Genomic DNA, 15,121 nt, shown 5'->3' with positions numbered 1-15,121 from the left:
GCAGCTCCAGGGAAGGACAGCTGCTGCGTGTGATTAGTACGCAGCCCCCGTCCTTCTCTATGGGAGTACGCGGCCGTCCCCTCCCCTACGCTCACCCGCCCTGCATGTCCGTACGGGTGAGTATACTCATACGCTGACAATATGGATCCTGTCTGCGTCCGAGCCGGGACACGCGCACTTGAGGTGAGCGTAGGGCGGCGTACGGCCGCGTAGTCCCATAGAGAAGGGCGGGGGCTGCGTACTAATCACACGCAGCACCTGTCCTCCCCGGGGGCGGCCCGATACGTGCCCCCTCTACGTGCCGGCCGATTCCAGTGTGAATGAGTCCTTAATTTGATGCGCGGTTCACTTGTACGAACTGACTGCTTTCCTGAGGCCGGCAAGGGGCAATTGTACCTGAGAGGAGGAGATCACTGGGAGATGTTCGGCATTATTGATGGGCTGATAAGGCCCGAGTTCAGTTCGTATCTGAACATTCGATCGTCCAAAAAGTTCAAACTCAAATTCAATGCAAGTCTATGGTGGGGGGAGGGGGAGGGGTAGAACTCTCAGAAACTTTAAGAGGGCTTATATGCAAGTTATTGGCCCTAAAAAGGGCATGGGGGTCCGGGTACTGCCCTGGGGGACATGTATGGGGGGTCCGGGTACTATGACGGGAGGACAGGGAAGAGATGACAGGAGGACAGGGAAGAGATGACGGGAGTTTAATCTTCTAACTTTGCCAATGTTCTACATCCTCAGATTCAAGAATAATGGAAACATTGGCAGCTATTGAAATCTTTATGAAGGACCTTAAAGGTGAGATGGGGATGGTTGTAAGGGACAGACATGAGGTAAGCACCTAAAACTAGTGATGGGCCCAACACACCTGAGCTTGGCTCTAACTCAAACTCACTGAAAGTCTATGGGGACCAGAACTCAGAAAATCAAATGTCCCCATTTTGAAGGCTTATATGCAAGTTATTGGCCATAAAAGGTGAATGGGAGTCCAGGTACTGCCCTGGGGGACATGTATGGGGGTCGGGTACTGACCTGGGGGACATGTATGGGGGTCCGGGTACTGCCCTGGGGGACATGTATGGGGGTCCGGGTACTGACATGGGGGACATGTATGGGGGTCCGGGTACTGACATGGGGGCATGTATGTGGATCCGGGTACTGCCCTGGGGGACATGTATGGGGGTCCGGGTACTGACATGGGGGACATGTATGGGGGTCCGGGTACTGTGTGACTGAATCTGATGGTGAAACAAAATATCAATGGGAGGAAGCCGGCAATTAAATGACGGAGGGGACAACCTTGGCCTCCCAGAACTACAATCCAGGCCGCTGAGGGGAGGAGCCAGTGAAGGCGCAGTAAGCAGATTCAACTTTACTATCTCTATAAACAGGTCCGTCTCTCAAGTTCTGGAGCCGAGTGCTGTGCATTGGGTGACATTTTTGGGGGAATGTGTTGCTGGGGGAGGGGCAGGGGGGTGCGATGTAGATTTATCAGTATTCGGAGTTCTCCTCGGATTGGGCTGCGCGCGCTCCGCTTGTGTTATGACAACCTCGAGATGTGCGACTTCCATTGCTGCCTCTGTTCTTCTGCCCTTCAGCGTCTGGAATGCCATTAGAGTTCATGTGCGTGTAAAGGCGTCCCAATACTTTTGGTAGTATAGTGTATATATTTATATACAATCAATGAGACATATATACATAGAGAAGAGAAGACATATTTGTTTGAGGTCCAATCTGGGTGACAACCATGACTTTAGAGATGTGGTATGTCGGGTGCATGTTGTCACCCTGGGGCAGGAAATGTGCTGCTGGCAGGATCACTGGGTGAACATTAAGGAAAGAAAAGCCTGATGAATAGAAAGCTAATGCAGCCGCCACAGCTGACACTTTGCCCAGAATAGGTGACAGGGTCTCTTTAAGGGAAGCCATTGCACTGCCCTTCAGAGTAATCACAGACAAGGCCGGATCCCTTCCTGGCCTCCATAGACTGGACGTGTCCTGGTGCAGTCTGCGTGATACACGGAGGAGAGATAAAAGTCACAAAGTGTCCTTGGCCGGTCCCTCCCTCCGCGCTGACCCTGAGCTGGAGATTACGGAGTGTCAGCTCCTCGCATCGTCCTTGTGTGCGGAGACGACATGGGAACAGCTCCCTACATACAAGGGATGGGAGGGCTTCTCTACACCCGCTGTGCCCATTATGAGGGGCCCCCACCATCCCTGTGCTGAGTTCCCGGGTCTGTACCCCCGCTGTGCCCATTATGAGGAGCTCCCACCCCCCCTGTGCTGAGTTCCCGGGTCTGTACCCCCGCTGTGCCCATTATGAGGAGCTCCCACCCCCCCTGTGCTGAGTTCCCGGGTCTGTACCCCCGCTGTGCCCATTATGAGGAGCTCCCACCCCCCCTGTGCTGAGTTCCCGGGTCTGTACCCCCGCTGTGCCCATTATGAGGAGCTCCCACCCCCCCTGTGCTGAGTTCCCGGGTCTGTACCCCCGCTGTGCCCATTATGAGGAGCTCCCACCCCCCCTGTGCTGAGTTCCCGGGTCTGTACCCCCGCTGTGCCCATTATGAGGAGCTCCCACCCCCCCTGTGCTGAGTTCCCGGGTCTGTACCCCCGCTGTGCCCATTATGAGGAGCTCCCACCCCCCCTGTGCTGAGTTCCCGGGTCTGTACCCCCGCTGTGCCCATTATGAGGAGCTCCCACCCCCCCTGTGCTGAGTTCCCGGGTCTGTACCCCCGCTGTGCCCATTATGAGGAGCTCCCACCCCCCCTGTGCTGAGTTCCCGGGTCTGTACCCCCGCTGTGCCCATTATGAGGAGCTCCCACCCCCCCTGTGCTGAGTTCCCGGGTCTGTACCCCCGCTGTGCCCATTATGAGGAGCTCCCACCCCCCCTGTGCTGAGTTCCCGGGTCTGTACCCCCGCTGTGCCCATTATGAGGAGCTCCCACCCCCCCTGTGCTGAGTTCCCGGGTCTGTACCCCCGCTGTGCCCATTATGAGGAGCTCCCACCCCCCCTGTGCTGAGTTCCCGGGTCTGTACCCCCGCTGTGCCCATTATGAGGAGCTCCCACCCCCCCTGTGCTGAGTTCCCGGGTCTGTACACCCGCTGTGCCCATTATGAGGAGCTCGCAGTGTGCAGTGAAATCAGAGTGAGCCGTTTCAGTAAAGGGGAGGAGCCGGGACGACGACATAACAGACACGCGGCGGCCATGTTGGTTTTCAGCGTGTTTATTGATCACCTTGCGGGTTCGGATTGGCCTCCGGGGTGGCGGTAGAAATGGGCGGGGATTGGACGTCTGTCTGGATGAGGTAATGATGCTGCGAGCGCGGAGCTGGGATCAGTGGGGGGGCGGAGCGCCGTATGGACAGTATCCTGCGCTGGACTGTCAGAGCCGTGTGTTCTGTGATATGATTGGATGACAGGATTCAGGGCCCATTGGCAACGCACATCAGAGACGCCGAGCGCTGAGCGGGCCCTTCAAAAAAAAAAAGAACTCCGTTCTAAATCACACACATGATTATCTGTCGGCTGTCCACCCTCTCAAACTACGCGCCCGGACCCCCCTCCCCCTTGCATCACGCTGATTGGGGGGCGGAGCTCGTGCAGGAGCACAACAGGGAGTTGGTGGTCAAATTAAAACATTGCAATCCAAAATGCCTCTTTTGAGACCCAGTGACATCATCACTTGGTCCGCCTGCTGGTCATGTGTGGTGGGAGGGGCCTGGCAGGCTCCTGTAAAGGTTACAGCGCCGTGCCTTGGGCGTCATGTGAAAGAACACGCATCCCTTCAGTCGTGCATCCCTGCCATGAGCCACCGTACTGCTCTTCCCTGAGCGAACGCATTTCGGCATCCCCTGGTTGCTGAAGGGTTTAGCTGTGCGTTCTGCTGATCAGCGGCTTGATGACACTCTGGTAGACTGATCAGCAGAACGCACAGCTAAAGTCTGCAGCAACCAGAGGCCGGCTAATCGCCGTCAGAGCATTGGGAGGAGGTAATGACAGGAAATGGAGGCGGGGCTTAAAGAGCTGCTGCAGCTTTAAAGGTTTATATTGCGGGGAATCGGATACAACGGAGGACTTGTCGGGAGTGTGACTAGAACATGTGATTGGAACACGTGACGTGTGGTTGGAACACGCGACGTGTGATTGGGACACGTGATGTGTGATTGGGACATGTGACATGCGATAGGGACATGTGACGTGCGATAGGGACATGTGATTGGAACATGCGACGTGTTATTGGGTCATGTGACATGCGGTAGGGACATGTGACGTGCGGTAGGGACATGTGACGTGCGGTAGGAACATGTGACATGTGATTAGAACATGTGACGGAGTTCTTTTTTTATATTACATGTATCACTTTGTATCCATTATTTGTCATTCTCTCCCCCGTCTCTATAAAGGGGACCTGTCTGTGGGGGAGGGTCAGAGAGGGGCGGGCTCAGGGTAAGGCACGTGGTGATGATGTCATCGTATCCCGCCATTCACAATTCATCAGGATAAGAGGATTTCGGCACTTGAATCCCCTCCCCCCATCCCATTCCTGACAGGTGATGGCCGGGAGGGGTTGGGTGAGGTGTTTCCTGTAGTTGCTTTTCTTTCAGCTCCTGCACAGCCATGTCAGAGTTTAGAGAACTGAACGAGGTTTCGGTTGATTTCGGTAACATTTCGGCAGCCTAAAAAAAAACAAAGAGAGAGCGTGATGTCAGGCGCTGAGGATTATGGGTTGTGAGGTCAGACGCCGCCTGCAGTTGGTATCCACAGTTCTACCTTCATGTCAGGTCTATGGGCCTCTATGATGGGAACCAGGATAGGTCTATGGGCTCTATGGTAGGAACCAGGACAGGTTTATGGGCTCTATGATGGGAACCAGGACAGGTTTATGGGCTCTATGGTAGGAACCAGGGCAGGTCTATGGGCTCTATGGTAGGAACCAGGACAGGTTTATGGGCTCTATGATGGGAACCAGGACAGGTTTATGGGCTCTATGGTAGGAACCAGGGCAGGTCTATGGGCTCTATGGTAGGAACCAGGACAGGTTTATGGGCTCTATGATGGGAACCAGGACAGGTCTATGGGCCTCTATGATGGGAACCAGGACAGGTTTATGGGCTCTATGATGGGAACCAGGACAGGTCTATGGGCCTCTATGATGGGAACCAGGACAGGTCTATGGGCCTCTATGATGGGAACCAGGACAGGTCTATGGGCCTCTATGATGGGAACCAGGACAGGTCTATGGGCTCTATGGTAGGAACCAGGACAGGTTTATGGGCCTCTATGATGGGAACCAGGACAGGTCTATGGGCCTCTACGATGGGAACCAGGACAGGTTTATGGGCCTCTATGATGGGAACCAGGACAGGTCTATGGGCCTCTATGATGGGAACCAGGACAGGTCTATGGGCCTCTATGATGGGAACCAGGACAGGCTTATGGGCCTCTATGATGGGAACCAGGACAGGTCTATGGGCCTCTATGGTGGGAACTAGGACAGGTCTATGGGCCTTTTTGGTGGGAACCAGGACAGGTTTATGGGCTCTATGATGGGAACCAGGACAGGTCTATGGGCCTCTACGATGGGAACCAGGACAGGTCTATGGGCCTCAATGATGAGAACCAGGACAGGTTAATGGGACTCTATGATGGGAACCAGGACAGGTCTATGGGCTCTATGGTAGGAACCAGGACAGGTTTATGGGCCTCTATGATGGGAACAGGACAGGTCTATGGGCCCCTATGACGGGAACCAGGACAGGTCTATGGGCCTCTACGATGGGAACCAGGACAGGTCTATGGGCTCTATGGTAGGAACCAGGACAGGTTTATGGGCCTCTATGATGGGAACAGGACAGGTCTATGGGCCCCTATGACGGGAACCAGGACAGGTCTATGGGCCTCTACGATGGGAACCAGGACAGGTCTATGGGCTCTATGGTAGGAACCAGGACAGGTTTATGGGCCTCTATGATGGGAACAGGACAGGTCTATGGGCCCCTATGACGGGAACCAGGACAGGTCTATGGGCCTCTACGATGGGAACCAGGACAGGTCTATGGGCTCTATGGTAGGAACCAGGACAGGTTTATGGGCCTCTATGATGGGAACAGGACAGGTCTATGGGCCCCTATGACGGGAACCAGGACAGGTCTATGGGCCTCTACGATGGGAACCAGGACAGGTCTATGGGCTCTATGGTAGGAACCAGGACAGGTTTATGGGCCTCTATGATGGGAACAGGACAGGTCTATGGGCCCCTATGACGGGAACCAGGACAGGTCTATGGGCCTCTACGATGGGAACCAGGACAGGTCTATGGGCTCTATGGTAGGAACCAGGACAGGTTTATGGGCCTCTATGATGGGAACAGGACAGGTCTATGGGCCCCTATGACGGGAACCAGGACAGGTCTATGGGCCTCTACGATGGGAACCAGGACAGGTCTATGGGCTCTATGGTAGGAACCAGGACAGGTTTATGGGCCTCTATGATGGGAACAGGACAGGTCTATGGGCCCCTATGACGGGAACCAGGACAGGTCTATGGGCCTCTACGATGGGAACCAGGACAGGTCTATGGGCTCTATGGTAGGAACCAGGACAGGTTTATGGGCCTCTATGATGGGAACAGGACAGGTCTATGGGCCCCTATGACGGGAACCAGGACAGGTCTATGGGCCTCTACGATGGGAACCAGGACAGGTCTATGGGCTCTATGGTAGGAACCAGGACAGGTTTATGGGCCTCTATGATGGGAACAGGACAGGTCTATGGGCCCCTATGACGGGAACCAGGACAGGTCTATGGGCCTCTACGATGGGAACCAGGACAGGTCTATGGGCTCTATGGTAGGAACCAGGACAGGTTTATGGGCCTCTATGATGGGAACAGGACAGGTCTATGGGCCCCTATGACGGGAACCAGGACAGGTCTATGGGCCTCTACGATGGGAACCAGGACAGGTCTATGGGCTCTATGGTAGGAACCAGGACAGGTTTATGGGCCTCTATGATGGGAACAGGACAGGTCTATGGGCCCCTATGACGGGAACCAGGACAGGTCTATGGGCCTCTACGATGGGAACCAGGACAGGTCTATGGGCTCTATGGTAGGAACCAGGACAGGTTTATGGGCCTCTATGATGGGAACAGGACAGGTCTATGGGCCCCTATGACGGGAACCAGGACAGGTCTATGGGCCTCTACGATGGGAACCAGGACAGGTCTATGGGCTCTATGGTAGGAACCAGGACAGGTTTATGGGCCTCTATGATGGGAACAGGACAGGTCTATGGGCCCCTATGACGGGAACCAGGACAGGTCTATGGGCCTCTACGATGGGAACCAGGACAGGTCTATGGGCTCTATGGTAGGAACCAGGACAGGTTTATGGGCCTCTATGATGGGAACAGGACAGGTCTATGGGCCCCTATGACGGGAACCAGGACAGGTCTATGGGCCTCTACGATGGGAACCAGGACAGGTCTATGGGCTCTATGGTAGGAACCAGGACAGGTTTATGGGCCTCTATGATGGGAACAGGACAGGTCTATGGGCCCCTATGACGGGAACCAGGACAGGTCTATGGGCCTCTACGATGGGAACCAGGACAGGTCTATGGGCTCTATGGTAGGAACCAGGACAGGTTTATGGGCCTCTATGATGGGAACAGGACAGGTCTATGGGCCCCTATGACGGGAACCAGGACAGGTCTATGGGCCTCTACGATGGGAACCAGGACAGGTCTATGGGCTCTATGGTAGGAACCAGGACAGGTTTATGGGCCTCTATGATGGGAACAGGACAGGTCTATGGGCCCCTATGACGGGAACCAGGACAGGTCTATGGGCCTCTACGATGGGAACCAGGACAGGTCTATGGGCTCTATGGTAGGAACCAGGACAGGTTTATGGGCCTCTATGATGGGAACAGGACAGGTCTATGGGCCCCTATGACGGGAACCAGGACAGGTCTATGGGCCTCTACGATGGGAACCAGGACAGGTCTATGGGCTCTATGGTAGGAACCAGGACAGGTTTATGGGCCTCTATGATGGGAACAGGACAGGTCTATGGGCCCCTATGACGGGAACCAGGACAGGTCTATGGGCCTCTACGATGGGAACCAGGACAGGTCTATGGGCTCTATGGTAGGAACCAGGACAGGTTTATGGGCCTCTATGATGGGAACAGGACAGGTCTATGGGCCCCTATGACGGGAACCAGGACAGGTCTATGGGCCTCTACGATGGGAACCAGGACAGGTCTATGGGCTCTATGGTAGGAACCAGGACAGGTTTATGGGCCTCTATGATGGGAACAGGACAGGTCTATGGGCCCCTATGACGGGAACCAGGACAGGTCTATGGGCCTCTACGATGGGAACCAGGACAGGTCTATGGGCTCTATGGTAGGAACCAGGACAGGTTTATGGGCCTCTATGATGGGAACAGGACAGGTCTATGGGCCCCTATGACGGGAACCAGGACAGGTCTATGGGCCTCTACGATGGGAACCAGGACAGGTCTATGGGCTCTATGGTAGGAACCAGGACAGGTTTATGGGCCTCTATGATGGGAACAGGACAGGTCTATGGGCCCCTATGACGGGAACCAGGACAGGTCTATGGGCCTCTACGATGGGAACCAGGACAGGTCTATGGGCTCTATGGTAGGAACCAGGACAGGTTTATGGGCCTCTATGATGGGAACAGGACAGGTCTATGGGCCCCTATGACGGGAACCAGGACAGGTCTATGGGCCTCTACGATGGGAACCAGGACAGGTCTATGGGCTCTATGGTAGGAACCAGGACAGGTTTATGGGCCTCTATGATGGGAACAGGACAGGTCTATGGGCCCCTATGACGGGAACCAGGACAGGTCTATGGGCCTCTACGATGGGAACCAGGACAGGTCTATGGGCTCTATGGTAGGAACCAGGACAGGTTTATGGGCCTCTATGATGGGAACAGGACAGGTCTATGGGCCCCTATGACGGGAACCAGGACAGGTCTATGGGCCTCTACGATGGGAACCAGGACAGGTCTATGGGCTCTATGGTAGGAACCAGGACAGGTTTATGGGCCTCTATGATGGGAACAGGACAGGTCTATGGGCCCCTATGACGGGAACCAGGACAGGTCTATGGGCCTCTACGATGGGAACCAGGACAGGTCTATGGGCTCTATGGTAGGAACCAGGACAGGTTTATGGGCCTCTATGATGGGAACAGGACAGGTCTATGGGCCCCTATGACGGGAACCAGGACAGGTCTATGGGCCTCTACGATGGGAACCAGGACAGGTCTATGGGCTCTATGGTAGGAACCAGGACAGGTTTATGGGCCTCTATGATGGGAACAGGACAGGTCTATGGGCCCCTATGACGGGAACCAGGACAGGTCTATGGGCCTCTACGATGGGAACCAGGACAGGTCTATGGGCTCTATGGTAGGAACCAGGACAGGTTTATGGGCCTCTATGATGGGAACCAAGATGCTCTCCTCCTCTCCACCCCAGTGACCCCACCAACCTCTCTCATTAACAATCTCACCATCTCTTCCTGTGTATGTGTTTCTCTCCCTTTTGTTGTCACCACCGGAGTACACAGACTCTGGAATGATTGCACATTAGAGTGTAAGCTCCTCTGTACAGAGACTGATGTGACTGTGGGGGGGAGGGGACATTAGAGTGTAAGCTCCTCTGTACAGAGACTGATGTGATTGTGGGGGAGGGGACATTAGAGTGTAAGCTCCTCTGTACAGAGACTGATGTGATTGTGGGGGAGGGGACATTAGAGTGTAAGCTCCTCTGTACAGAGACTGATGTGATTGTGGGGGAGGGGACATTAGAGTGTAAGCTCCTCTGTACAGAGACTGATGTGACTGTGTGGGGGGGAGGGGACATTAGAGTGTCAGCTCCTCTGTACAGTGTCAGGGTATTTCTATATAAAATTACAAAAACTGATGAACTATGACTTGTACAGAAACTAAATCAAACTTTTCTGTGCAAGGGTCCAGAAGTCTGTGCTGGACAGGTAAATTAATCAACCAAAACAGCCCATTGTGTACAAAACTAAGCAATGAACAAACAATACAGGGGGACCCTTGAGGAACCAGCTATTGTACTAACCAACTAAATTCAAAGAGATAAACATTGCAAATGAAGTCTAAGATTTGAGTAACCATGGAATCACAATTGACAATGCTGGAAGACCTTTAAGACTTCAAGGTCAGTAAATAAAAGAAATGAAGCAAGAAAGACCCAGATTAAGGATATCTTTTCCCTATATGAGAAATTAAAGGAGAACTATGGGGTCTTCAAACATGCCGGTTCGACGGAAGACGTGCGACCGTACAGTAGAGACGGTCGCACGTCTTCCATACACTGCACGCTTCTCGTACGATCGGGGGACCTCGCGCCACTAAAGGAGAACTATGGGGTCTTCAAACATGCCGGTTCGACGGAAGACGTGCGACCGTACAGTAGAGACGGTCGCACGTCTTCCATACACTGCACGATTCTCGTACGATCGCGGGATTTCCCGCCATCGCGGGTACGATCGCGGGATTTCCCGCCATTCTCGTACGAGAATCGTGCAGCGCATGGGCACCTTAAGGTTGAGTAAGTTATCAAACACATCCAAGGCTTACTCAACTGAGCGCAGACGATATGAGTGAATCATACCAATCAACTACCATTTCTGAACCGATCAATAGGAAGAAAGCAAAATAGTGGTTGAGGAGTCGCCAATATGAACAATGCTTCCCAACCATATAAAATACCAGGAGAGAGGAAGAAGAGTCTGGAGAAAACTTCCTGGATATAACCAAAGGACTGTCACTCATTGACCATCGATAAGACTTAACCCTCGCTGCCGAAAACGAGCCGTCATCTCATCCAATAAGACTCTGAACATTTTCTTTTGAAGGATTGGTGAGATATTGATCATACATGAAGAATTAACTTTTACTCCGAAATCATAGCGATTACATTTTATTAGTGTTTTTGTTTACAATTCTAATTGACAGCGCGCAGGGTGAATTATTCTGATAATTTATCACATCTTTTTCTATTATTGTATTGTGTACGGTTACATTGGGTACAGATTTGTATGTAACTAGTTTGCTATTGTAAGTATAGTAGCCTGTTTTGCTTGCTATCCCTGGGGGAGGGGACATTAGAGTGTAAGCTCCTCTGTACAGAGACTGATGTGACTGTGGGAGGGGACATTAGAGTGTAAGCTCCTCTGTACAGAGACTGATGTGACTGGCTCAGTGTTCTCTGTACAGCGCTGCGGTATAGGTCAGAGCTATATACATATATAATAATATATTGTGATGTCACATTCTTACCTGAGAGTGCCATGGACAAACGAAACTCATCAGTCAGAATTTGCAGCACCCCCCGGACACCCTCTTCTCCCTAATAGTAAAAGAAGGGGTAGAGAGTTACTGAACGACAACCCCAAAAATCGCTGTGTATGTAAATCTGAGACGTTCTTATAAGTTACACATAAAGTCAGGACTCCGGTCAGGTTTTATCGCTGGTTGTGTCTCTGAGGGGGAGATTTATCCTGCTGACTTTTGTCTCCAGTACGGACTGTGATGGGAAATCCAAAATGGCCGACTTAAAACAGGAACTGAGGAGAAATCGTTCAACGGGGACACTTCCAGCCACAACTCTCTCTATATTTAGGATGTATCCGGTCTATAAATGGCGGCTCTGGGTGGACAGTTGGATAAATGGCTCTATATTTAGGATGTATCCGGTCTATAAATGGCGGCTCTGGAGGGACAGTTGGATGAATGGCTCTATATTTAGGATGTATCCGGTCTATAAATGGCGGCTCTGGATGGACAGTTGGATAAATGGCTCTATATTTAGGATGTATCCGGTCTATAAATGGCGGCTCTGGATGGACAGTTGGATAAATGGCTCTATATTTAGGATGTATCCGGTCTATAAATGGCGGCTCTGGATGGACAGTTGGATAAATGGCTCTATATTTAGGATGTATCCGGTCTATAAATGGCGGCTCTGGATGGACAGTTGGATAAATGGCTCTATATTTAGGATGTATCCGGTCTATAAATGGCGGCTCTGGATGGACAGTTGGATAAATGGCTCTATATTTAGGATGTATCCGGTCTATAAATGGCGGCTCTGGATGGACAGTTGGATAAATGGCTCTATATTTAGGATGTATCCGGTCTATAAATGGCGGCTCTGGATGGACAGTTGGATAAATGGCTCTATATTTAGGATGTATCCGGTCTATAAATGGCGGCTCTGGATGGACAGTTGGATAAATGGCTCTATATTTAGGATGTATCCGGTCTATAAATGGCGGCTCTGGATGGACAGTTGGATAAATGGCTCTATATTTAGGATGTATCCGGTCTATAAATGGCGGCTCTGGATGGACAGTTGGATAAATGGCTCTATATTTAGGATGTATCCGGTCTATAAATGGCGGCTCTGGATGGACAGTTGGATAAATGGCTCTATATTTAGGATGTATCCGGTCTATAAATGGCGGCTCTGGATGGACAGTTGGATAAATGGCTCTATATTTAGGATGTATCCGGTCTATAAATGGCGGCTCTGGATGGACAGTTGGATAAATGGCTCTATATTTAGGATGTATCCGGTCTATAAATGGCGGCTCTGGATGGACAGTTGGATAAATGGCTCTATATTTAGGATGTATCCGGTCTATAAATGGCGGCTCTGGATGGACAGTTGGATAAATGGCTCTATATTTAGGATGTATCCGGTCTATAAATGGCGGCTCTGGATGGACAGTTGGATAAATGGCTCTATATTTAGGATGTATCCGGTCTATAAATGGCGGCTCTGGATGGACAGTTGGATAAATGGCTCTATATTTAGGATGTATCCGGTCTATAAATGGCGGCTCTGGATGGACAGTTGGATAAATGGCTCTATATTTAGGATGTATCCGGTCTATAAATGGCGGCTCTGGATGGACAGTTGGATAAATGGCTCTATATTTAGGATGTATCCGGTCTATAAATGGCGGCTCTGGATGGACAGTTGGATAAATGGCTCTATATTTAGGATGTATCCGGTCTATAAATGGCGGCTCTGGATGGACAGTTGGATAAATGGCTCTATATTTAGGATGTATCCGGTCTATAAATGGCGGCTCTGGATGGACAGTTGGATAAATGGCTCTATATTTAGGATGTATCCGGTCTATAAATGGCGGCTCTGGAGGGACAGTTGGATAAATGGCTCTATATTTAGGATGTATCTGGTCTATAAATGGCGGCTCTGGAGGGACAGTTGGATAAATGGCTCTATATTTAGGATGTATCTGGTCTATAAATGGCGGCTCTGGAGGGACAGTTGGATAAATGGCTCTATATTTAGGATGTATCTGGTCTATAAATGGCGGCTCTGGAGGGACAGTTGGATAAATGGCTCTATATTTAGGATGTATCTGGTCTATAAATGGCGGCTCTGGAGGGACAGTTGGATAAATGGCTCTATATTTAGGATGTATCTGGTCTATAAATGGCGGCTCTGGAGGGACAGTTGGATAAATGGCTCTATATTTAGGATGTATCTGGTCTATAAATGGCGGCTCTGGAGGGACAGTTGGATAAATGGCTCTATATTTAGAATGTATCCGGTCTATTAACAATATTTCAATAATTGATTGACAGCAAATATTCCCCAGTAGACACACCTTGTATGCAAGACCCCACACAACAGGGCGCCCAATGAACACACACTTTGCTCCCAGGGCCAAGGCCTTCAGGACATCACTTCCTGTCCGTATGCCTCCATCAATGTACACCTCGATTCGGCCCTGGACCGCGTCCACGATCTCAGACAGAGCATCGATCTGTGACAACGTGGAGATAAATAGATACACGTGAGACACAGACAGACAACGATGCGTCCAATGTACACGCTACTACTGTGTATGGAGCAGTCCAGTTGGGTTCACCAATACTCAATACTCTATCTATCCCCCCTCCGGATATTTTGCATACCGTGGCGAGTTCCCCGTCCAACTGGCGACCTCCGTGATTGGATACGATGATGCCCTGGACACCGTGCTCAACCGCCAACTCCGCGTCTTCCTTCGTCAGTATTCCCTTGATGATGATCGGCAGGCGGGTCAGATTCCGCAGCCAAAAGATATCCTTCCAGCTGATGGACGGGTCCAGGGTGTTGGCCGGGACGCCGTAGTTGTCCGCGCCGCAGTGTTCCTACAGAGACGTGAGATTAAGGTGTATCTAAAGCCCAAACCTTTGTTTTATCATGACCTCCTTCAATCACAGCACAGACTCCGACTCCTCCCCCTTCTGTATGGTCTCAATGAGAGACAGACTGTCTGAAAGGTAGTGACTGCAAACCCATAGTGGTTTGGGAAACCAATGATTTGGGGGGCCGTTCTTCTCTGGGGGCTATGATCCCACTCACACCAATGATTTGGGGGGCTGTTCTCCTCTGGGGGCTATGATCCCACTCACACCAATGATTTGGGGGGGCATTCTTCTCTGTGGGCTATGATCCCACTCACACCAATGATTTGGCTCAGAACTTCGGATTCTCATTTTTTTGTTGTTGGGGCGTAGAAGGTTTTGAAAGAATTTACCTGGCCCGGGTCTCACTCAGGCTGAGGACCACCGGACTAACCCTTGTCTGTGCAGTGGTCTGTGTCTCTGTTAGTGAGATTTCCCATCACTTCCTGTCTTCCCAGGAATGGAGCCCCCCTCCCCCAATTCAGGGCACAGGCAGCGATTGTAACACCTTTCTCTCCTCTTACTAGAATCGAATAGAAAGTTGTGGCTGACTGTAAAATATAAAAGTCACAGGCTAATTGACAGCCACGGAGAGTAACACGGAGGAAGGAGATGTGGACCTTCCTGTCGGCCATATTCTCCTCCTTCCCTCATTAGCCAGAATGTAAAGGAAAGAAAATCTCACCTCAAAAGCACCTTCAAAGTTTTTGACCTTCAGATGCGGCGGGAGGCGAAAGTTATTGCGTATGTCGCTCCTCCTCTTGCCTGTGTACGGGACGTCCACGGTCAGCACCAAAGCCTTGAAGCCCAGGGCCTCCACCCGACGCACCAACCTCTCGGACA

General features: G+C 51.6%; 1 protein-coding gene across 1 annotated transcript in view; it reads right to left on the bottom strand.

Moving 5' to 3' along the window:
- Positions 1–4,568: 4,568 nt before the first annotated feature.
- The window catches only part of HAO2 (hydroxyacid oxidase 2), a 14,605-nt gene continuing 4,052 nt past the window's right edge, over positions 4,569–15,121 (bottom strand). Inside the window, 5 exon segments of the mRNA XM_018574395.1 lie at positions 4,569–4,675; positions 11,351–11,420; positions 13,714–13,872; positions 14,024–14,269; positions 14,991–15,121. Of these exon segments, the coding sequence (XP_018429897.1) occupies positions 4,620–4,675; positions 11,351–11,420; positions 13,714–13,872; positions 14,024–14,269; positions 14,991–15,121 (662 nt within the window). The 3' untranslated portion in view covers positions 4,569–4,619.

This window comes from Nanorana parkeri, unplaced genomic scaffold (assembly GCF_000935625.1).
Source record: "Nanorana parkeri isolate BGI_ZX_2015 unplaced genomic scaffold, ASM93562v1 scaffold2926, whole genome shotgun sequence".
In the NCBI taxonomy this organism is placed as follows: Eukaryota; Metazoa; Chordata; class Amphibia; order Anura; family Dicroglossidae; genus Nanorana; species Nanorana parkeri.
The sequence above is the reverse complement of the archived record's forward strand: the minus strand, read 5'-3'. Positions and strand labels throughout refer to the sequence as shown.